We start from the raw sequence: 24,318 nt of genomic DNA on the forward strand, positions 1-24,318 counted from the left end.
ACCAATAGCATTGCTCCCCAGAGGGCGCCACATCTTGTGAAAAAGGCGGATTGCATTAATGCTGGAAGCAGTTCCACAACAACATAAGGTAGAGAACATCTATACCACAAAGCCATGTTAGTGCCAATGGCAACAATAAAATTATGCATTACATTCACCGCCACTCCACCACTTCAATACCACAATGATCCTTAGAACACTAGAACTGCAGCATTTTGCACGCTACTATAAATACAGGCCCCTCAAATACAAAAGGAACCAAAGTTCGAATGCTCAATTAATGATTGCTCCATAGTTATTATGTATGACAACCATGCTTTTTCCTGTTTTCTAACTGGTTTTCTACTAAGCGTATAATATACAAAGGTCATTTTCAACTTTAGTAGAAAAATAACCTCAGAATTCACCTCCTTGTGAAAACTGGTTGTTTCCTTTCATGTTGGAGGGACCTGCACATAATGTCTACTACAATGAAGTTTATTTCGAATTCCCCATCACCTAATCATAAAATCAAATGCAACACATTGACCCCACAACTAACAATTTCTGAAACAAGGATCCCCTTCAATAAAATGTTGAAAATCTTGCATAGTTCGAGTCAGTGGCGGTCCTAAGGGGGGGGGGGGTGCCTCCTCCCCTCCCAAAAGCCTTTGCACATCTTCCCGAACGTCTGTTTTCGGGCTCTCATGGGGCGAGATGCAATTTCTGACGTAGAACTGGAAAACTGGAAGCTTTTTCGTGAGTGAGGAGTCAAGTAGACCCCTACTTTGTACGTTCACCGTGTTAGCTCCTCATTGTCTTGCCTTGGCGGCGGTGGTGTCATTCTCCTGCGGCTCGGGTGGCCAGCAACCTCATCGGGGCGGCAGGGAGTCACCCATTCATGTCTTTATCCCACCATGGGAAAGCAGGCGGGCTTGACTTCCCGCCTGCTCTTTGCCAGTTAGTGCACGCGTGACATGAACGCTCCGTGAGTGCTACCTCGGACGGTACGCGGCCGGGCGCCCTCCCTGGTCGCTCGTACAGTGTGCCGCGTGCACGGTTAGTTCGAGACAAGATGCCACATGCAAACTGCTACGTATATACAATTTGTCATTTTCTGTAAATGATTGTGCACAGTGACCACTCGTGCGCACTTATTTTCGGACAGAGCCTGGACATTTGCGCGCGAGCGGCGCGAACTTGATTACTTTTTGTGTTTTATTAAAAGTGTACAAAGCTCTCCTCTGTCCTTTCTTGCTATCACTCCCCTATATATTTCTCCTTGCTATCCTCCCTTTCCATTTCACCTCCGCCGGCTGCAGCTCGGGTGCTTAAGATATTAGACACCTTTAGCATACCGTGTACCGTGTTACCGGTACCGGTACCGGAGTACCGGGCGCCCGCGCGCAGCCAATGCGCATGCGCAGATCGCCTTGACGGCGCCAGATGGCGCCATGTATCCGGCAGCTGCGCGCGCGCGTGTAGCATCGGGACCAATCAGCGCGGGCTCAGCGGTGGTGGGCGGGCACCCGGTACTCCGGTACCGGTAACGGTAATACGGTACACGGTATGCTAAAGGTGTCTATTAGACAGCAATTGCCGCAGCCGGCAACATTCTTTTCCTTCATTTTTTTTTATTTTTTATTTAAAATAAACCACCGCAACCTACCCACCATGAGGCACAGCGACGCCAGCGTGGCGATCATCCCTTTTGTTGCCTTGACTAGGAGCGCGACCTTGTCAGAGAGGCCCGAGGTCGGAACGGAGCCCCTTCCCCGAACTGAGTAATGAAGACAGCCAACCGGGCTCGTGAAATGCCCAGGCCGGTGCTTTGACCTTCCTGGACCCGCCGTGGCGGGATATCTCAGCCGACAATTTGTTTTCCCCTTGCATCGGAATGAATATTGCTTACACAACTGTGAACATTCAGAGCGTGAGCTATGGTATAACATGTATATCGTTCGCCATTTATTTTTCAACAAAAGAGTGCACAAAAATTGTTGTAGAGATAAAATTCAAATAAAAATTGTTTCTATTTTTTTCTCTTTTTTTGTATATGGAAGTCCGTTCCCCCCCCCCCCCCCCCCCTAAAACCAATCTCTGGGACTGCCACTGGTTCAAGTGGAATTTGGAATTTATTCTGAAATATTAGAAACTTCAGGGTTCCAGTTTGTTTAGCCCCATGCATCCAAAGATGCCTACAGAATTTATTAGTATTATCACTATGCTTTAGCAAAGATAAGTGGTGAAGTCAGTATTCACTATTGCCAGCGCAGTCATTCTATGCAGGCTGGCACAAAGCAACTGCATCGTGCATGCGTGAACATGTGCAACGTCAAATTCCTTTATCCTTATCATGTGACGAGGAAGCAGTGAAATGCAAGGCACAAAGCTATGCTGTGACCATGAACCAATAGAGATGGCAGTGTTGCACAAAGTAAGGACTGCACACCAAATACAAAATGCTTCTTGGTCCTTACTTTTTCAAAGCCAGTATCCATAATAATGGGTATTTAGTTTCGCCTAATCTTAACAAAGTTACGAAGTGCAAACGACTATGTACCATCAGCTCAAAGACTGATCCTCAGCTTAAAAGGACAATGACCAGGATCATAAGAGAGCAGCGCAAAATCGACACGAAACAAAGAAGAAACACTGAAGCATGACTTAAGTAGCACTGCTATTTCCTCTACAGATGGCTTCGGCGTTGCCATGTGCTTCCCATGTGGTTTGCTACTTCCTATTCAAGTTGAAGAAGTATAATTGTCACAGACCAAGTAAAAATAAAAATGAGGTTCTGGAACCCGTACGAGTTCCTTGTTCACAATGAGGCTAACAGGACAAGCAGTCGAAATTTAAAAGCGCAGCACATGACGTAATGATTGTGTGTAAATGGGTGGCATTATCCCTTCCTCTGGTTCATGCTATCAGGCGTTGTTTGGATGAATGATGACTTAAGCAAAAGACGTGCTGTCAAATTTCACTCTTTGGATAAACTGCAGTGTTATTCCAGTCGACATCATGTGTGTGTCCGTGTACGTGCGCATACTCGGCAATTGCCCTGGAAGCCAGTTAGAGATTTTGGCCATTGCATTGATGTTCCGATTCTTCTAATAGTTTGTGGGGGTTTAACATCCCAAAGCGACTCAAGCTGTGAAGGACACAGTAGTGAAGGGCTCCGGAAATTTCGACCACCTGGGGTTCTTTAACGTGCACTGACATAGCACAGTACACGGGCCTCGAGAATTTCTCTTCCAAAGAAATTCAACCGCCGCGGCCGAGATCGAACCCGCGTCTTTCGGGTCAGCAGCCGAGCACCATAAAATGAGGAAAATTAAGAGCAGTTCTCATGCTAAGCGCTGCTTCCCGCAGGCTGGCTTTTGTAGATACATTGCACAATAATATTTTCACTAAAAAGGTTTTCATGTGATATTTCGGTGGAATACCTTCTATATGATACAGCACAGAGTGGCCTCCACAGAGAAGCAGATCATCAAGATGCAGTAAAAGGGCGGTAAAAACCTTGTGATTGGCAGTCCTCAATTGCAGGATGCAGGATCCATCAGTGACTGTTATACTTTTTCTTTAACCAATATAAAACCAGACGAACTTTCGTTGAACCCCTGACTATTTCCTCTTTAAGTGTTTGCTACAACGACACTCGGTTCGAACTTCCTTGCACCCTAAAATAATTCAAGCTCCCGTGTCAGAAGACGTCCGGCAATGGCACAAGCTCGAGATCACGAGTGCACATGTGCAAGCGTTATGTCATCGTATGCCGAACCACAGAGAATGCCAACCCATAATTTGAAGTGGCTCAATTTAGTTACAACTCCTATTTATATGAACCAACATTAAGCGCTGACGTTCGAATTAATGTGGTTCTTCTGTACAAACAAACCGGACACTAGTATGTTGACAGCGCTGTTACAGCGACCATGAATAAGATCCGTGGAATCGAGCTATCAGCTGAAGCGCATCTGAAACCTTTCTCTCAGTCTCACACTGAACTTATGAGACACACGACAGTGCTGTGAAAAAACTCGATAATCAAGTAGGACTCAAATTTAACACCATTTGAGCCTCTTAACAGCAATTTTTTTTTTTTTAAAGGGCATTCATCATGTTCATGCGGTACAGTGTTGGCAGCACCACTGAAGAAGATGTGCAAAACAAGAGCATACTATGCACTAACAATAGAAGGCAAAGGCCTAGAAAGCAAAACGGGATGGCGTTAGATTCTTTTGGTCATCTTTCTCATTAAACATCGGGAGATAAGGAACCATGCTTGCGCATGTTAGGGGGTAGTCAGCCTTTTCGTATTTGTCATGACTCTTGGTTGCTGGAATAGTATATTGGCGCAGCCTTGGTGCAACTTAATCGGAAACCCGCAATTTGTAGCAAATTTGTAGTACAATTTGTAGCAGGCACGATGTATAGCCATGGAAACACCATTCAAAAAGAGGAACTTTAAAAAGCTGCACAATATACAACATAAAATAACACCAACAAGAACAACATTGATCTGCAAAAGAAGCACGGTTCCTCACTGCCTGAGAAAAGACAAGTACTACTACTTGACAACGTTTCACAGAATGTGAATGCAGACTACACTAAAGCGTGATGGTCACCTGAAATGGCCACATTAAATCTTCTAGGCTTCAATGAGTACATTTTGTTCTTTTTACTGAACCTTTTGCACGTCTTCTGACCTTCAGCCACCTTGGCGTTATAAACCTCAAAATCATTACATTTTTACGAAACATTTGCTTCGTCTCTATGTACCAGTTATTTTATAAAATATTATTTTCTTGCATCAGCAACACACTTCAGCACCAAAAGAAATTTATGGTTACACTAAAAAAATACTGCAGATCCACACTAATCAAAGAAAGGCTAATTGTCATACCTCTGGGCAAAATAGACGCAAGGCTGGCTTGCATGCCAGCGTGAGGCTGTAGTCCAAGCCTACACTTTCTGCTTCCAAACGTTCCCGCTGGAACACGGCAATGTGGCACTCGCGTGTTAGCTTATTCTTATGGTCCTTCAAGCACTCCAGCATCTGAAAATAATAATAATAATAATAATAATAATAATAATAATAACAAATAAATAAAGAGAGGCCCTGTGCTAATGTAAATGTTAGCCACCATTTTTAGTTTTCATAAAACTTACTCCACTGGTCAACTACGCCCAACATGCATTCACAAAACTCTTAAAGCTCCCCGTTCGGTCACGCTGGCGAATACCCATACTGGTATGGGTATTCTGTGCATATAAAGTATGCTGTGCATATAAACAGAATCAAGTTCATGAACAGTCTACAGTAAAAACCTTGCAATGTAGAATAAGTTAATTTGAAACCCCAGTTAATTCAACAATTACCTTTGGTTCTGAAATTTCTAACGCAACTTGTACCAGATAATTTGAGCAGCCAGAGTTTCTGCTGGTATAATTCATCAAGTCTGGTTGCAACTTCTGAGGCACCCAACGCAGTGAAAAACACCACAATGGCTCTGCTCTGGTGCAATCTTAAACAATGAGGATGACTCAATCGAATTCTTGTTCTCAGTAAAATGTTATTCTCTGGCTCTTCCTGGGTATGTTAAAGGGATACTGAAGCAAAATCTTAAAATTGAAAAAAAAAAAAAAACACTGAAAATGGACTCTCGGAATGTAATTACACTGAAATCTAGTCGTCACTTCGCATATTTTTCAGCGGATGGTTTTATTTTCGATGTTTTATGAGCGCGCGCCAAGTCCTCCCGGCCGGCACGAGGTGGAGAGTGATGTCATGACACCCTTGTCCAACAGGCAACTGGTCGTGTCACGCGTGATGTCGCACTGCAGTTTTGGTAGACCAAGCGATAAGGCTACCAACCTCCGACGCTGCCGACGCAAAACTGCCAAAACCCGCGAGCAGCGATGGCAATTGTGCTCCTACGGGAACAGTGGGCGCGCGGGTGTTATGACGTCTAGTCGCAGCTTCCACAGGCGGCCGCCAGACGCAACAATACGGCAATAAATAGCGAAAAAAAACGTGCTATCCGCCTTTTTTCACTAATATGCTGGTCGCATTTATCAATTATAGCAGTCAAGCCCTTGTTTACATGTAAAAGAGCAGCTCCAAAAGTTTGCTTCAGTATCCCTTTAAGGTTTTTAGAACAGTAAGAATCTCTTTATGGCAAAGGAAATTAAATTTAAAAATTTTCCCGCCACTCAATTTAAATAGGTTGCCGCTGTTTTGAAGTAAATGAGATCCACGGAAAAAATTCAGTGCCGACGCATGCAATTTACTTGCAAAACTTGCCGGTGAAACCTGTATTTCATTTTTTTGGTCTTTTCTAGCTTATAAAGGCTCAGTCTCCAGTTAGTACAGTTTCTTTGTCAGTGGAATGCTGTAGTTTGTCAATAAAAAAGATCACAAAAGATGGGAAGTCCCTCATTAACAACTAATTTAGGTAATTATGCACCTTCTTCGCCTCCTCCTCAGTTTTTTGCTGGTAGCTGCAGTGCAGGCACGCACACACACGTTCTTCTTTTCTTCTTCGTCCTAGTGTGCGAGCATCTAGCAAACCATGCAGTTCTGTTGTACAGAAAGCTCATGAACAACACAAACTCTGCATCTAAAGACTGAAAGGGGTGCCTTATGAGGAAGGTAAGATGCCAAGGGATTTGAAAGAGCAGCACTACAGACAGCAACTGCTCTAGAATACACCATGCACCATCACACAGATGACAGCAAGGCTTCTGACAAGCAGCAATGAGCTCTGCCAATCCTTCAAACATCAATGGAGGCGAAGATGCTATGCAGCCACTGAAGCCAGTGTAACCAATAATTCTTGTGTGTGGCTTTAATAGCGAACACCACAACCCCACCTGTACCCCTACTGATGCAACAGTCACTGAATCATTAAACATGGACCACAACATTGTTGAGTGCAGCTGTAGCGGCTCCAATGAGCTCCACTGGAGCACACTGTTCCACTGTTGGTTAAGTACCGTATTTACACAATTGTAAGTCGACTTGAATGCAAGGTGACCCTCTCATATCACATGTCAGGAAAAAAAAAAGAAAAGAAGGACGTGCCCGTGAGCATATTCCAAAATGAAAATGTATTAGTCACTGGATTACTCGTCCACACTTGCGCCGTCGTCGTCACTAGTGTTGCTGTCGCCATCGCTGCTGCAGTCCCTCAGCACATCGTTCTAACATCGTCGTCCAGCGAAATCCCCCACTTCACTGGAAATTTTGCCTTGTTGCAGCAGCCACCACACTTGCATCACCCGGTCTGAAGCGTGGAACTTGCTGCCCAGCATGCAGTTGTTTGTTTCTTCAGCGTAAAGAATGACAGCCATCTTGCATGTAGCCAAGAACGAGCGTCGAATGCTTACTGGCCCCAGAGCAAAAATGATTGATGAAGTACTACATTAAAGGGGCTCTGAAACAGGCTCTGAATACAGGTGCAGTATGCTTAGGATGATACAGGTGCCGCTTCACAAATATCCTTCAGCAAGAGCATTTTGAATGCATTTTGAAAAAGTTGAGTTATCTGTAGTCAAAATTTGAATTTACGCATCTTCATGCCTTTCCTTTCTCTCTCCTCTCGCCACTTTCTGCACGCTGAAATGTCGGCACTCCTTTATTGGCCCCACCCACTCAGTCCCTCCGATGGCTGCCAACACGTCCGGGAAAAGGAGGAGGAGGGGGGGGGGCTTTTGTTTACGGCCATGGTAGCTGTGTGATGTCAGAAAGAGACATCACAGCAAACCAATGACAGCCCTCCACTACTGACGTAACGAGCGCTGCATGACGCATTGCACGCAGATTCGGGCGAAAGCCCAGCACAGCAGGTTGATGCGAGGCGTGGAAGCGCGAATTTTTAAAGATATATTGTAAATAATCGGTTCTCTTTTGAGGTCTTGTATGCGGCATGAACACTTGGTGGCCTGTACTATACATAATGCAAGCATAATATATAGGCAACCTCAAACATCCTTTTCGGAACCCTTTAAAAACTGGTAAAACGTGGCCAGCAGCCAAAAGCCAAACAGAAACTATGCATAAGTGGCGTCAGCTCTTCCATCAGCTACCAACACCTGCCGCAAGCGCTGCCATTCCCAGTGGCGGTGCTGCAGCAATTGGAGCAGTGGCCCTTCCATCAACTATCGACACTCCCATGAGCGCTGAGTACGCAATTAAAAGTAAAATTTAAAAAAAGAAAAAAATCTTTCCGAACAAGCGCGCAGAAGCATGTTATTGGGTAGAGCTGTAGAGCAAACATAAAATTGCAACCATGCTATAGCATCCCTGATATCTACCTAGTTTGTCTCGTCTTTATTTATGTTGCCATGCTTTGGTTCTGATCTTAAAAGCCCCGATTATATGACGGAAAAATATATATGCCCCGCTTCATACAACAGCCACCAGGAACAGTCCAGAATGAGAGACGCTGGCGGAGCACTTTATTGGCAGACGAGACGTCAACCAAGTTGGCTCCAGATTGGAATCAAGATGGAGACGTGTGCGCAACGATGCGTTTCAGCGCATAACGGCCTGAAATGACTGTTCTACCAATGGCTCGGGCTCGGACTGCATGTGTGCAAACTGCGGCTGTTGGTGCAAGGTGGCTCACCTGGCCAGTTTTTTTTTTTTTGCGCGCTTTGCTGACAAAGGCGTTAGGGAAATCAAAAGTTTGTTCATACAAGCATGAAGCTATAGCAGAGGCGGTAACAAGGTTAGGCATTTCTATGATTATCGACAGCTAGTTCAAAAGCGCTTTCCGCTGCGGCACTGCCTAGCGAAGCTGAGCACATTAGGCCTAGCGACACAGAGCGAGCCAAGAGTGAGCAGCACACTGTCACTCAGAAGGCTGCACATCGCACAGCAGCGGTGCATTTGCATCGCAGGCGAACATCATGTTTTCTTTTCCTTTATGATGCAAATTCCTAGTACAAACACTGCTGTCTGCTGCTGCAGAGTGACAGCAGTTCTAGAGAAAGTCTGAACAGAAAGGCATGTCACTGGCATGGTCATACTGTATGCCATGAAATGGCTTCGAGAAGTCAGAGCAGCCATATTTCTGGCGCGTCGCCTAAATCATCATATTCGAGGCGCTTGTAATGTCTACTAATGCGCAGGGACAAGAGTGCATGTGTGGCTTGTCTAAATCCGCCCCTTTGACACCAGCCCGGCTGCGTGTGGTCTTGGAGCTAATCCTTGCAGAATGAAAATGTGTGCTTTCATAACGCATGGGGAAAAGAACTTTAATTTTTGAAAGACAGAGTAGCGGGCACGTTTATTAGGTGAATGCATCATCTGTGCAAGATTTTCGATTATATGACAGTTTCATGCAGTCCCCTAAAAGTCGCATAATCAAGGTTTTACTGTAATAGGTAAGCATGTGCAAATAATCGATAATTTTGAATAATTGGCCAAATAGTAAATGTATTTAACATTCAATTCAATCTTAATGTTTGTTATTCAAAATCTCAAAGTATTCGTCTTGAGCAAACAATGTTTCAGAACTCATGTTGCGAGTGGTTTCGATTCACCATACCTCTTCCAGGATGGCACAGCGGGGTGCGCGCAACCAAAGCCCCAACTCCGTGCCACGTGCCTGCACTCCCACGCGCATGCTGGAGCCAGTCTGCGCATGCTTGCGGCAACAGATGCGAGCAGGAAGCGCGGCGCCCAGATCGTACCTGCCAGGTGTCTGTGGCTGCACTATCCGTGGTGCGCATGCGCCATAAGTGGCACGGCGGCGTACATCAATACAGAGATTTAGCATAGCACAATCTGCTTCCACGCACTGCCACTGTGCATGCACTGACTGGTACGATGGGGCAGGTGTACAAAACATCTGGCCGGCACCAGCACCGTGTGGCGCCCTCAGGGAGATCTGCACGGGGCAACCTGCGCACGCACAGCGGCTATCCACGGAAGCGGAAAACGCTGTGCTAAATCTCTCTTAATCGAAGGACATGCAGCTCCCTTGACTTCCATGAAATGAGCGAGCTGACAGCAGCTTCCCCAGCCACTCTTCTCCACGTAAAATTCATTAAACAAACAAGCGCAACAGTGCGAGCACGAAGGGGAGCTAGCACGAGACACATGGAAATGGGGGCCCCTTATCGAAGCCTGACGCAGAGTGGTGGTAAGAGTGCGGGTGCGTACGTAGCAAGTGTCATGGAGTCACTGCTTAAAAGCAACAGCTGTGCAACAACGCAATCGTAATTAAGAAAGCAGCAGTTCGAGGCCCCACATATAGGGAAGCGCACCTGAAGTTTGCTGCCACTGCACCAGCGCCACTTCTCCCCTGCCGGTCATTTTGGCGTTTCCGTCCGGGCACGTCGCGGGCGGAGTGCATTGAGCCAGCAGCCTGTCGACTGGTATGCGCGTGCTGCTCGCGCAGCTGTCACTCTCTCTTTCATTGTGAGCACGCGCCGTCCTGCTCGCGGGCGCACAAAAGTGTTGTTGCCGCTCGCTGTGAATTCCGCGACGTTCTAAGAGTGGAGAAACTTGTTGTGTCTGGGGCTGTCACAATAGTTCTCTGAACATCGACGGCCAAGGACTGCCCGTGGAATTCTACAGATTTCCTGGAGATGTCCTACATTCTTGGGGGAAAAAATTTAATATTGGAAAATTGTAACGTACAGTAACGGAAATATTGAAGGTAATGGTCCACCCTTTCTATATGCAGCAAAATCTTAAATATTTTTCATCGCTCGTATCGAGCAGTTGACGATAGAAAAAACGTTAAAACGAAAAAAAAAATGCAAGCCTATCGATGGGAGATTGCTATAGTGAAATCTTCCAGTATATGAAAAAAAAAATGCGTTCATACACTTTTTCCTATTAAAAAGTGTTTTTGTCCGGTGTATGAAATGGATGAGAACGAGAAACGGCAGGCCTCGATAACTGCTATGGGCAGGGTGAAGTAAACTTTTGCCTGTTGCTAAACACGTTTGGCATGTTGCACGCGTAATATTATTTCTGAGCAGTTTTTGTTGTAATTCACTAAGCATGCAGTGTTTAGTAAAGTTCGCGCTAACGAAACTCATTTCTTTTGCCATTTTTTATTTTGGAGACTGACAACAGCTAGCGGCATTATGCAGACGCGTGTGAGGCAAGGTCAGTGATCGCCTCAATGTTCCGACTTGTGACGCCTGGCTCAATTTTCGAAGTTGCTTTACATGTAAAAAATTTCTAAAAACAAAAATAATCAAAATGTTTGCTTGCACATGAATGAGCGTTTGCATATGAGCGATGGCTCTGCAAATAAATTGGGGATGCGCGTGCGCTGTAATCGGCATTAAAATAAATATACCAACCGCTTATCTCCGTTGTAGCGATTGACCAAACTAGAGCATTTTTTCTCTTTGCCGTATATAGCAAGAAGCTGGTAGGCGCATTTCGTGAGTGTTTTCGTTTTTCTCCTCGGCCTCGCGTGTCGCCTTAAGGCCACTTTATTTTAAGTTAAAATAAAAATTATTTCCATTATTTTTCAGCGAAACACGTAACAAATTCCTTATTATTTGGCCAACAAACCTGCATGCATCTAACTGCTCAGCCACCCAACGAAATTAAGCATCTTGCAAAGATGGCTGCGCCAAAAAAAAATGGTATTTACCTCGAATTCCACGTCTTAAATGACCTCGTCATTTACTTGCGATACACATTTCGCCGTTACGGTACCGGCTTTTTCGTCAACAATCTGCTTCACGTAGTGGGCCTGATCCACTAGCAGTTCATTTTTCCAGTTTGCGCAGCGAAAAAAAAAATTCACTGTCCACTATCTGAGAGCGTACTGCCGCGACAGAAACAAATGCGAACAGCGCAGTGCCTAGGCGCTCCGCTGTTGGAATTTATTTTCGTCACGCTTATACTTGGCTCGCAACACAAATACGCTGGAGACATCCGTGATACAATAATGTACCACTCTAGCGTCTTTTTGTTACTACCGAGATAAAAACGCATTGAAGATAAATTCCGACTGCGCAGCGCGTGGGCGCCGTGCAGTCCGCATTTTTTTCTAGCGCCCCTGTACATTTTGCTAATCCTCTGAAGCTCGTCAGCGTTCAAGCACGAGGGAAAAAGCTCGCGACTGCACAAAGAGATTTGCAGGCTGGCCAACACGTGCAAAGTACGTGCAGAACTGGCTTTTTTTCAGGAGAAAGCGCGCTGCTCGCGCAGCTACTCAATGGGAGGGAGACCGGTTTGCCCGGACAATAGTGCGGAGTCGGCCGGAGAGGGCGCTTTTCAGTGGCGTCCGCAGCGCCCCCTTCGAAGCTGCGGTCCCCTATAGGTCTTACCCCTGTTGAGATCGAAGCAGCCGGCACATATGTTTCTACTATGTATGGCTGCGAGCAACTTCAGCGTGATTACTTTCGGGCCTGCCGCCATGGACCGCACGCACGGAGAGGGCCCAGGTGACAGCTGACTTCAATTACGGAGTTTTCCTGGTCGGAGTATAGGACCAAAACGAAGGGGCTAAAGTTTAAGAAAAACCAGACCCCCTTTCCAAAGTGCCTGCACGTGCCAAACGCCGCCACCGCCTCGGGGAGACGGACGTTATCTTCCCCATTTGCTGTGACCGTGCCAGGGAACAAAGGGCTTCGTTTCCTGTGGCTCTTTGGCATGCCAAGCACCGCGACGAGCTGGCGGGCATCATTCGAACATCTCCAAGGACGAGGGACCACTTTGCGGCCTTTTCGTGACATCGCGTTCCGGCTTCGAGCGGCGGGTGTCATTTGATGAACAACAGATGTCGGTCACCCGCGGGAACCTTTAGCTGGCCAGAAACCACCACCTACCGCAGTCGACGCCTCGATGGCAACCTTCTTTCCCTCGGACTGAACACGTGAGGGGGCGTGACCATATGTGCGGTGTTGTGTTTGTGCACGCAAGTGAAAGCCCCTCCCACTCCAGCGTGGGCGTCCTCAACCTAGGGACTTTGGGGAACGAGAAGACTATAAATGTCGACAACGAATGCGGCTGATCAGCCTCACTTGAGCATCACTTGAGCTTCACTTCAGTCTCACTTCTAACCATGATGTAAAAATGTAAATAAACCCTCTTTTAATCTTCCTCCCATCACCCTACTCTTTGACTTGGTGGCACTCCTGTCCTGGTGGTGGTGGGAACAGGTTCGAAGCTTGACCACGGTTCCGTCAAGTAGCGAGAAGCAGCAGCAGCGAGCTAGCAACGACGCCAAACCCCCCCATCATCGCCAACACCCCATAGATATATCGGCACTGCATGCAGGTCGGCTTCCCAAATTTCCAAAGGCCATTTTTGCAGAAAGTCGGCACAGCTTTAATGCATAGTGTCACAAAGCTCTAATGCATTCTTTCTTTTTTTTAATGTAATTATGTAATGGCTTTGTGAGTTCAAAAAATACATGATTTTGAAAATGCCTATTATGCCATTCAACCTTTTTTGTTTGCCAGATGTATTAAAAATATTCGCTATGAAATTATTCAAAAGAAATTACTATTCGCTTTGAATTTGATTTTAACCAAAAAACAACTACTACTCGCACATGCCTACTAATAAGTAAACAGAAGGCAGACAACAGACACTTTTATCTTACAGAAGAATGTATAATAAGACTCAAGCCATGACGGTCAACATGGTTGTGTGCAAGATTGCATAATGAGCATGCCGGCTGAATGAAAAAGTGAAGTGTTTCGGCTTCACAGCGGCCATCTGGTAGATTGAGCAACAAGTTGCACAGAAGCCGAAATTAATGCAACAATTTTTACAAGGTCAGTAACAACCTTGCGATAAGTATGGTAATCATTCTACTTCCAAAGCAGAGAAGTGGTGACAGTGCAATGAGTAAGCCTGTGGAAAAACTGTTAGCAAGGTCCCACTAAAATACTGCATGTTTTTGCAACTTACCGCGCCTTCTCCAGGGTGAACATTGCTACACAAGGTGCGCTGGTCTTTGGCACAAGCTGCATCCAGTTTTGGATCTAATTTGATATTTTCTTCCTGCAAGTATACAAGGCAAAAAAATTAGAAACTTTAAATTCCAGAACAACACATACATCCCGAAGCTTACCACCAACTTCATCATAATATATTCAACCACCACTAGAAAAGGAAAACAAGAGCTAACCCCTCTGAAACCTGCCAGGACATCACATGATGCACTGGCTCCCTACAGAACCTGGAGAGTTAATAAATTCCTAGCAAATGCAGGAGTACTTTCCTCAGTTATTCCACAATGCCACAAAGGTACACAAGCAAATCAGATTTACAAAGAAATACAAAGGCATTTGCAGGATTACACCTGTGCCCTCATAATTGGCCACAGAATCTTCCAGTGATTCGGAAGCCAGAGATCATAGCATAAACTGACCCTCTGGAAAAGTTCCACTCGCAGTTGTTGTCTGCAACGTGAAGAGACCCGAGGAACCTTCTCATCTGTAACATCGTCCAGCACCAACTTGCTGAGGCAGCTTACCACGTCAGCTCTGCATATAATGCAACAATGAAAACCTGTCATTTATTTTTTTTTTGTCAAAATGCACAATAGTGCCATATACACACAGAAAAAAAAGAAACAGCACAAAGAGAATAATGTGCTTCTGACATGAATGCCATTTCCAGTAAAAACCTTTAAGTTCATAAGAATCTCTCTTTTCGGTGCCACATGGCAATAAGGCATTTTCAAATTATTTCATACCAAAAAAGAAAGTGCCACACAATAAAATAGGTGCATAGATGCTATACAGCACTTCTATGCTTCATAACCCAACTTGCATTCGATCAACTTGTGCAGGGCATATACATGTAGCAAACACCTAACCAATGACCTAACAAAGTAACTGAGTAGATTCCACGGGAAGAAAAATGTAACAAGGGACAGCAGAGAGAGAGCAAAGAAATGAGATAAGGAAATTTGTGAGGACAGGGTGTTCGCGGATGGCACAGGTCGTGGCCAACTGGAGAATATTGAGAGAGGCCTTCGCCCTGCACCGTAAGTAGCCAGAGGTTACTGCTACTGCTGCAGCTGCTGGTGATGAAGCTCAGGGCAAAACTAAGGGTAAGCATCTAGCAGACGCATTATACAGTGCCCTGAACACTCAATGTGTAAGTCATTCAGTAAGCAATCACAAAATATGCATTATGCAGTGGGTAATATCAAGAAACTCACTGCACTCACTCAGAAATGATGTTAGCACTTGGTTCACAAGCATGAAAATGATAATGTGTTTCAATGGTACAAGTAAATGCCACTGAAAACAAGCATGCTAGTATTTAGAGAGAAGTACAATTATTACATGTGCTGTTGAGATGCTAGTATTCAGACTGAAGTATATTTACCATATGTGCTGCTGAGAAACCCTTTTATGGTAAGCAATTAGCTTGCTCCAAATGAAGAGCATACTTTGCTATCTTAATAGTGTGGATGCTCAACACACTTTTTGTAGTCCAGACTTTTGTTCTAATTATGTCATTAAGCTAATAAAGCTGCAATAAGTGCTTTTGTTAGAATAGACCTTTCAGAAAGCACCACTACTCTGAAATATTGAGCACTTGCGTGTCACACTAACTGTTACTGCTACAAATTCCAAAGGACACTCTTTTGCCATGTAACATTGGGCAGCTAACGAGACCTGATGAGGCAAGGTACACATGACGAAAATGAAACTAGATTTCGTCATACGATTTATAGTGCCATTCCTGCCTCATCAAGCTGCATGATAACACACGTATAAAAGCAGGGACAATGAAAGCATCACATTACAGGCCCTAAAGCCAATGACTGTGTAGCACAATACACTGAATGGGCTTACCCAGACTTCAAGTTTCCACAGTATGTCTGAGCATCCTTCCGGCAGGCTTCTTTAAAGGTATAACTGAACTTGTAGTCCTTCAGTGAAATCTACGGTACACGTGCATAAAAGAGAAGCGAGATATACAAGTCAGAACTCAATAAAGCTAGCCTATGAGCACATTTACATGCAGGCCTATGGCAGAGAGGCACACCCACCAGCTGGAAGTGCTCGAGAGCAGCTCGGCAGCGCTGGTCCTCTTTCATGCGAAAGTCATTCTTGTGTTGAACAAGGCAACCCAAGAGGTCTCCCTGGTCAACATCCTTAGAAAGCAAGTCCTGCAAACACAGAAGAAAATTCTTGGCTCTGGAACTTGACTACTTGCCATTGGAATCGGAGACAAAGGCATTTTCAAACAACATGGATAGTCAAAAATTTTCAAAAATCTACTATAAGAGTGAGAATGTGTAGTTAGCATTTGGAACCGCAGAAATTAGGGGAGTGCAATTTAAACTCGAAAGAAATGCACTAGTGGTGCCAAACAGCAAACAAAAAAAAATGAAAAAAGCTACATAAAATCAAATTTAAAATACAAATTTAAAAAGTGGACCTTGCAAAAGGCACAATACAGAAGACACTGCCTTCCACTGGTTACTTACCTCTAAGGTGGTGCGTGCCCAACAGTGATAACTACTTTTCTGCAGTGCTGTGAAAAGTTACACCTAGCTACTAATACTAATACTAAGATCAGAACTTGATAAGACATCATTCTCGCTCAGTCACACAATGCATTAATTTTCTGTACTGCTAGTGTTGGCATTCATTAGTTCTTGTTGACTCACTCTTAGCACAGCTTTACTTTTATTCTCCCAGTTTACTTTTACTGCATTCTTTTCCATGAACAGTTTCTGAGTGCTTGTTTGTAATGACACAAGTTGTAGTGTTTTTATGTTTTGCTCAACACAATTAGACAATTTTACTGCGTGCTTTATTAATGAGGTCAAATGGGGGAAAGTACTTTTTGTGTATAAAGAAATTACCTTAACTGGGAAACAAGTGCTCTGCACTGCCATTCAATAGTCCTGCATCACTATTCCTGTACAGATCACTGCATTTCAATATTACTAAACCTGTGAACAAAATGTTTAATTCATAAAAACTGCAAAGCTCTACTGATGAGAGTTCTATTCACACCAGTACTCTGCAGAGTATGTCAGAGTCTCCCCCCACCCCTGCTCTTCTACTTGTTACTCCAAATAATAAAACTGCAATAGCTGAATGTGAATGCTAATCAAGCCACGGCCCAACCAATCTCGTTCTTATATTCTAACATTCAGTGCTAACCCCAGTCTCCCCAGAAAAAAACGAACAAAAAAAAAAAACGCAACACAACAGCATTAATATGGTGTAGGTTCAACAAATCAATACTGTGTCTTGCACCCTTACGCTGCACAGGTCTTTGAGTACAGCCTGGCAGCTGTGGTAGAGAGGGTAGTTCAATTCCAGATGCTCGGCTTCCTCTTCTGTGTAGTTGGCCACTGCTGAACGACACTCCCGGCTCAGCTTCTCCAGATTGTCTTGCAGGCACTGCATCTCCTAGTATAGGCACAAAGTCACAAGGCACCAATTTATTTCTCACTACAGTCTAGTAAACAATACAACTGCATCTTGTGCCTTCATTTGGGATATGGTCAATATAAATGTGACACTTGGTTTATTAAAACGAAATGAACATTCTGTTAAATTGCACACAGCATGGGTACACTCCACAAGTAATCTCATTTTACAACAATGAACCTTCTAACTGAACTTGCGGCTTTATGTTGGAAAGAAGTTCCCCGCTTGCACAATGCGAATAAAAACCTCAACAATAAAATTTACGCACAGTAATTAAAAAAGGGATTAGCCAATGTAATCATTCAAAGTAAAACTGACAAACACACCACTGCCCTTGTCACTGTCTGTAAACTAAAAAGATTTTTTGCAATCATACTTCATTGCCAATGGTTGTCGAGAAAATAGTGAAAGCCCTTTTAAAAAGATTATAGAAGTTCAACGAAGCAATAACTGAAGATGCACCAAACAATTTATTTTCAGCAGTATCAGCAACGACAAGCCAGAAGGCAGAATGGGGTCGAACATGTGCCTAAAAAAAAAAAAAGAAAAGGGTTTGCTGATTCTGTACAATGATTGCTGATTTTGTACAATGATAACAACCCCAGAAAGGAAACCAGCTGTTTGTTCTTCACAACACAAATATATGTAAATAACTGAAATCTACAAAAGTTAATTACAGCTGGAAGTGAAGTTTACAACAAAGTTCTTCACCATACTTTTTAGGGCTCAAAACACCTGGAGTAAAAGCCCAGAGCCCAGGACAAGTTCTATGTCCAATTATTCTGTTAGCCGAAAACCGCTCCATTTTCAGTATCTCAAGTTCAATATATTGTAAGACACAAAGACACAACAGTTCCACATGTTGCAACTGCGGATTACCTCTCCACGTCCAAGGTGATCGCTGCACATCGCAGCCAGATCAGACATGCACGGCTCCTCAATTTCAGGATGTAGATCAATGGAGACAGCTCGTTGTCGCATCACCCTCCGAATTTCATACAGACACTGCTTTGACAGCTGGGGTAAGGGGGCAAGGGAGAACAAGCAAGCCATTCTTGTCAGTAACTCGGGCAGTCTAGTGCACAGCAAGTATTTACACAGATTCAAAAATGATATTTTTCATATTTCCCATAACTGATACAGAGAACCAGAATTACTCGGCTTTTACATGCTAGGCTACACTGTTGGCTTGAAGATATGCCATGCCAAAATGGCAGCTCAGATTAATCACTCACCTGAGGTTCTTTAGCGTGCACTGAAATCTTCATATTCATATGTTTATGCACTTCCCCATCATAGAAAAGCAGCCACCACAGCAAAGATTGAACCCCCGAATTTGTGCTCAGTAGCCAAATGTGAAACACATGAATAAAATAAAAGCAGAAATGATGAGGGAAAAATAAACATGGAACCATGTAAACAGAATTGTTTAGCAATGAAAGGCTTTTCAGCTTTACTAAGAAGGAGGCAAGATCTCGAGATGTTTCAGGCAGCTGCCCTTACCCGGACGCTGTCATCAGGGTGGTATGCGTAACGGTAGAGACAAGGAAGTACTATCGGGCCTCTTTCTGGGTCCATGCGAGTGGGGTCATCGTACCACTCCTTTTTGGCTTTACAATATGCCACAGCATCTGCTCTGCACTCCTTGTACAAGACAGGGTCCAGCCTGCACAAAAGAACCATGAATGAATCAATTATCCTTTTAGTTAGAGAGAAACAAGAATGCAGTGCAAAGGGTCTAAAAAATATCCTAAGTACACTGTTCTATTCATCAAGAAGCTCATTTCCAAACATAGCATTTAGAACCCAGACTGACTCTCATTGCCGGTAAGCTCACTTTAAAGAATAACTGGCACAACAGTTAACCGAGGGTTGTAAGAAACAGCATTTATTACACCAATATGCTTATAAATTCAAATCCGTGTCTTGCATAAACTTGGTACTACACTCAGGCACAACTTCTGACTACCCTGAAGCAGAACTAAACTTGTTCAATGCCCATTACAACCCAACAGCTATAACGTGGAGCATGAAACCAGCTACACTGCTACTTTTAAACACTGGCTCATTTTACACGGGACGCACTGTACTGCACTGCCAATGCGACCATTTGGACTCAGGGTAAATCATCCTATCAGCACCGTAACCAGGTAGAAATAAAAACGGGAAAACCTTCAATTCCTGAAAATAGCTGGGTGCCTGCTACAAGCTTTTAAGTTGAGACTAGCTGGAAATGAAACCATCATATATTTTGGTCTATAAGTCACACCTGAGTATATAATTCACATTTCTTGCAAATGGAAGTTTTTCTGAAAAAGAAATCTCGGTGTATAAGACATATTACCTGTGCACTCAGTAAGTGCTATAAAAGCACGCTGACGATATTCATCGAAGAGCACAATGAAAATACATGCTTGTGGCAACAGCCTTGCACAGATGATTTTCAAGCTGTGGCCAACGTGCATTCGTCCCACAGTCTGCCTTTTTCTTGTTGCCTTCATCAATATGAGCACTCCTGCGGCTTTGTGCCACCCCCTCCCCCCCCAAAAAAATCCACCCACTTCAAATGGTCTCCCTGCTGCCTGGTTCCCACTCTCCAGCACAGAGTCAAAGGCACGCAACATGAATTTCGCATTGCAACTCCCTCGCCTCACAGGTGGTGTCATGTTGAACAAGAACAGCACACTATGCCCACAAAGCCAAACGGATGTGATGCCGAAATTGAAACTTCCGAGACATGGCCGCACCAGCTGAACTGAATACATGGTGCATGCTTTGTGCTGCCACTGCTTTCAGTATAGTGGAGAGACAATGCAATTCTATCAATAAGATAAAGAAGTCAATTTTTTTCTCCTTACACATCGATTTTGTTTTCAAACAAAGTTACTGGGCATGGCAGGAGATGGTACACGGTGGAGTGTCATTTTTTGCCATACACAAATCACACCCGTTGCACAAGACACGCCGATGAAAAATTCAGAAAAAAACCATGACTTACACATCGGAAAATGCATTAAGTTTAACACACAGTATTGCTAAAGTACATAGTTGAAGTATAAATACTGCTAAACTCCTCCTTGGTGCCTCTAGATAATAATAGTAAGCCCACAAAAAATAGACATAGACGCAAAATGAGCATAAAAAAAGATATGACGTACTTGAAGTCACGGGCCACAAAGTACTGAATCTGCAGTAAAGCTTCCCTGCAGGTGTCCTTCATGGCAATATTGCTCACTTGATCCATCAGGCATGAGAGCATTCTGAAAGTGATTTTCAAATATTATGCATGCAGAATTTGCACCGCTTTCTGAACACTCAAGTGGAAAATAACACGAGACAAGTTTTCACCCTCAAATATCACATGAAATGCCAATCCTTCTTTCCATTTTCTTGCGACTTCAAAAAAATTCACAGTCTGACTGAGTGCCACATGATGACTTTACCACACCACAAATCATAAGCATGCGAATGAGCAATGTGCACAGTGCAACATCCACCAGTATAATTTCATGGTACGAACAGTTACAGTCATGATTGTCACATTTAAACTTCAGCTGGCAAGTACCATGAGCACAAGCAAACAGCCAGTCCACAGTTAGCAAATGAGCAATGCACACAGATGAGAGCTGCAATGAATACCTCGCATAGTGGGTGACTCTCCTCAAGGGATACTCCTGCATTACCATGAGCTACTGAGCTCTGCCATGTTATTTTGAAGCAGCAGAATTTATGCTGCAAATTAATATTTCGATTTATCCTCTGAATGTTTATTCCCCGTTCCCAATCCATTTAAAAAAAGCCATTGAAAATGTTCTGTTTTAAACCCCATGTCATTCATTTCAGATTCATTTTGTGTATTGTTTGCCCTCATGTAATACCCCTATTCAGGGGCATTTGAAGTGTACAAGAAATAAATAAATAAATAAATAAATAAAAACCTCAACATCTGATACTCTAAGCTAAGAAATGTCCCAAAAACACAGTCCAACAAACAAATGCTCATGAAATACCGTATTTACCCAATTCCAACGCGCACCTTTTTTCGGGGAAAATAAGTCTCAAAATCGCATGCGCGTTGGATTCGAGTGCAAACCGAAACTGCCCCATAGCTGCCCATCGTCATCGCCATTATACAATGTGGGAGCTCACTAACTGCCGGCAAACATGGGAGCACGTTTGCTCGTCGTTTTCTGCGTCGCAGGAGCCGTTTTCAATCGGTGGCGCTTGTTATTGGTCGCGTGCTCAGCGACCACGTTCACGGCGACGGTATCCCGTGCACTGCCGCGGGCGGACGCCTCATCACTGCCGGTGCACGATCGAGATACGCGGCTCGAAGAATATGTTGATGAAACAACGGTTGTCGGAAACGCGTCATTTCGGCGGTAAAGTTCCAAAAACGATGAGAGTCCTTTCTGTTTTGCGGCCGATTCTCTGACAGAGATTACATCGTCCGCAGGCGGGGCACGCCGCGCCGCTGACGAGGTCGTGCATCATGCCGATCTAACAGATAAGAGCGCTTCCGCGCTCGTTTTTACGTTTGTTTTGGCTGTCGAACATCTTTATCTTTCGCTCAGATGCACTGACGAAGTCATGGATGCTCCGCAAGAAGCTTGAAGGATCCAAATGGTGCATCGCCGCTGCCGCAGTTACGCCTAGCAGAAGAACCTCCCGTCGCCGGAGCTCTCCGCTTGCGCTTGGGGCGTCGTCCTTTATACTGATGCTTTGTCAGGAACTTGCGTGAAAGAAAATCTCGTTTCTCAGTCGCATCCATAGCGGAGAAAGAAGAAAAACCCGGGCAGAAGCGTTGGTTCACGTCTCGGTGGCGGCAGAACGAAGGAAGAGCGTCTGCGTCCGACCGTGCGGTGGAAAGCTCGTAGCCAATGGAAGAGCTCCGATCGTACCACGTGATTTGAAGGGCCAGTCGCGACGCTCGACTCGGGAAAGAAACGATCTTTTTTTTTCGTATTTTTATCAAGAATGCGCCGCTGCCGAAGTGGCTTCTGGTAGGAGAGGGTTAGGCCTACTTCCCCGCGAAAATTCAAGAGCGGGCGACGCCGTGGAGCGAAATGCCGCGTTCCCGAAATTCGGTCAAATTCGCACTTTCGCGAGCCACCGCGAGAGCTTTAATTGCATTTTTTACTAACTTCCCATTGACTATCGGCTTTGATTTTTTTATACATAAAAGAAGAGGCCTGGGGGAATACAAAACGTAAGCAAATACAAAATCGACTTTATCGAAAAAAATCGCGGTTTTTTCACCCGCATCTCTCCTTAAAATATAAAACGGTTGCAAAGTATTTTCATTCGTGGAAGCCACATGCACGTTAGAAGCGGGGCTTGTAGTTTTTTTTTTTTCATTACCAATATCGGGCGCGTTAGAATCGGGGCTTGAATTTTTTTTTTTTTTTTTTGGTGCCGTAAATTGGGTGCGCGTTGGAATCGGGGGCGCGTTGGAATTGGGTAAATACGGTAGATGTCTACAAATTTCTTAGCTGAACACAATACTAAAAAAGGTATTGAAATACATTTACTACACATTTAGTTTCACGCACACTAGCAAGAAGTGTTTTTAAGTCACTGCTGTTTATGAAATACAATGTGGTCAAGTAAGCCATCAGAGGTTCTGGCTATGAAGCTATGACATGCACCATTTGCTAATGCAAAATTGTTTTGGGGGCATTAAAGTTCTCAGGATTACCGTGCAGTCGTACACCGATGAGACAAAAAACAAGAAAATGACACAGAACAGGTGTTGGCTCCTTTTCTTGTTTCTTGTCTCGTCTGCATACGACTGCCAGTCTTGTACACGTTACAGAAAATAAGTAACTGATTACAATTACTCCGTCTAAGATGTAACTGATTACAGTGGTCCTGGACAAGTAACTGAACAATTACAGAAAAGTAATCAATTACTATTGAGTAACTTTCCTTTCAACTTTTATTTCCATTTACTCAGATTACAGTGGACTACTGCGGCCTGCTTCATATTTTGTTGCACACTTTTAATTTTCAAGAGTTGTTTTTCAATGTTGTCAATGCTAGTTTCCTTACATTTTGTCGTGAAGAGATCAACAGCTGCACTGATCACTCTCTCAACGTATGCGCTGCAGGGAAGGGCGGTATAACGCAAGAACACCTTGCGCGCCAGCTTGTAGTTGAGTACAGTAATAGTAAACGCTACAGTAAACTTGGTTATAGTAAAGACTCAAAAATAGTAAAGTGAAGCTGCAGTTCCATTTCGCCTGCCACAGATGACTGTAAATTTTTTTTTTTGGTTATAGTAGAGATTTTTTTCCAAGAAACAGCTACAGTAAAGAGCGTCTGGCCACGGTTTTCACACGGAATCAAACTCGCTTTTTTATTTGTAGCCACATTGTATTCACGTAAATGCGGTACTTCCACAAGACATAAACGATGTCGAAAACGTCGCATGTGGTAACTAATAATAAATAATTATCACATAAAGGGACGGTAACAGCAGGATGTAAAGTATTTCTGAGTGTTCGTTTTTTATAAACCAACACTTCGTGCTTAGTAAGTAGCCAGAGAGTGTAGTCAGAGGCATGCCATCACCAATAACTCATATAGTAAACAGCCTGATATAGTGAAGATTTTTGCTGGTCCGAGCTACTTTACTATAGAGGGGTCCTACTGTATTGCTTTGATGCTACCATCCAAGTCTTCTATAAAGCACCTTATTTCGTTGCTGCTCCATTCTTTGTTGTAAGCCTCCACTAGGTGTTGTGGGAAGTAAGTTGTGGTGCCATTGAAAGGACGGGGGAACCTTGCAGGGCAGTCGCATGATATTTTTCAGGACGAGCGAGAACTGCTGCTGAAGACTGTCGTGACCCAGTTGTGGTCCGAATATTATCGCGCGATGCTTCTCAGCAGCCGATCCAATGTCGCTCTGTCACGAAGGAAATATCTCCGTGT

General features: G+C 44.1%; 1 protein-coding gene across 3 annotated transcripts in view; it reads right to left on the reverse strand.

The window, feature by feature from the left end:
• Window positions 1-24,318, reverse strand: part of Glg1 (Golgi apparatus protein 1) — a 77,917-nt gene that overhangs the window by 26,126 nt on the left and 27,473 nt on the right. For all 3 annotated transcript variants that reach the window (XM_089580438.1, XM_089580436.1, XM_089580437.1), the window contains 9 exons: window positions 20,544-20,645; window positions 18,889-19,051; window positions 18,265-18,402; window positions 17,215-17,364; window positions 15,987-16,106; window positions 15,790-15,878; window positions 14,349-14,463; window positions 13,886-13,978; window positions 4,889-5,041 (listed from right to left, as the gene is read on the reverse strand). In XM_089580438.1, coding sequence (XP_089436564.1) covers window positions 4,889-5,041; window positions 13,886-13,978; window positions 14,349-14,463; window positions 15,790-15,878; window positions 15,987-16,106; window positions 17,215-17,364; window positions 18,265-18,402; window positions 18,889-19,051; window positions 20,544-20,645 — 1,123 coding nt within the window. The remainder of the gene's footprint in view (window positions 1-4,888; window positions 5,042-13,885; window positions 13,979-14,348; window positions 14,464-15,789; window positions 15,879-15,986; window positions 16,107-17,214; window positions 17,365-18,264; window positions 18,403-18,888; window positions 19,052-20,543; window positions 20,646-24,318) is intronic.

The sequence above is a fragment of the Amblyomma mixtum genome, chromosome 3 (genome assembly GCF_055824585.1).
Source record: "Amblyomma mixtum isolate Tamu chromosome 3, ASM5582458v1, whole genome shotgun sequence".
Taxonomy (NCBI): Eukaryota; Metazoa; Arthropoda; class Arachnida; order Ixodida; family Ixodidae; genus Amblyomma; species Amblyomma mixtum.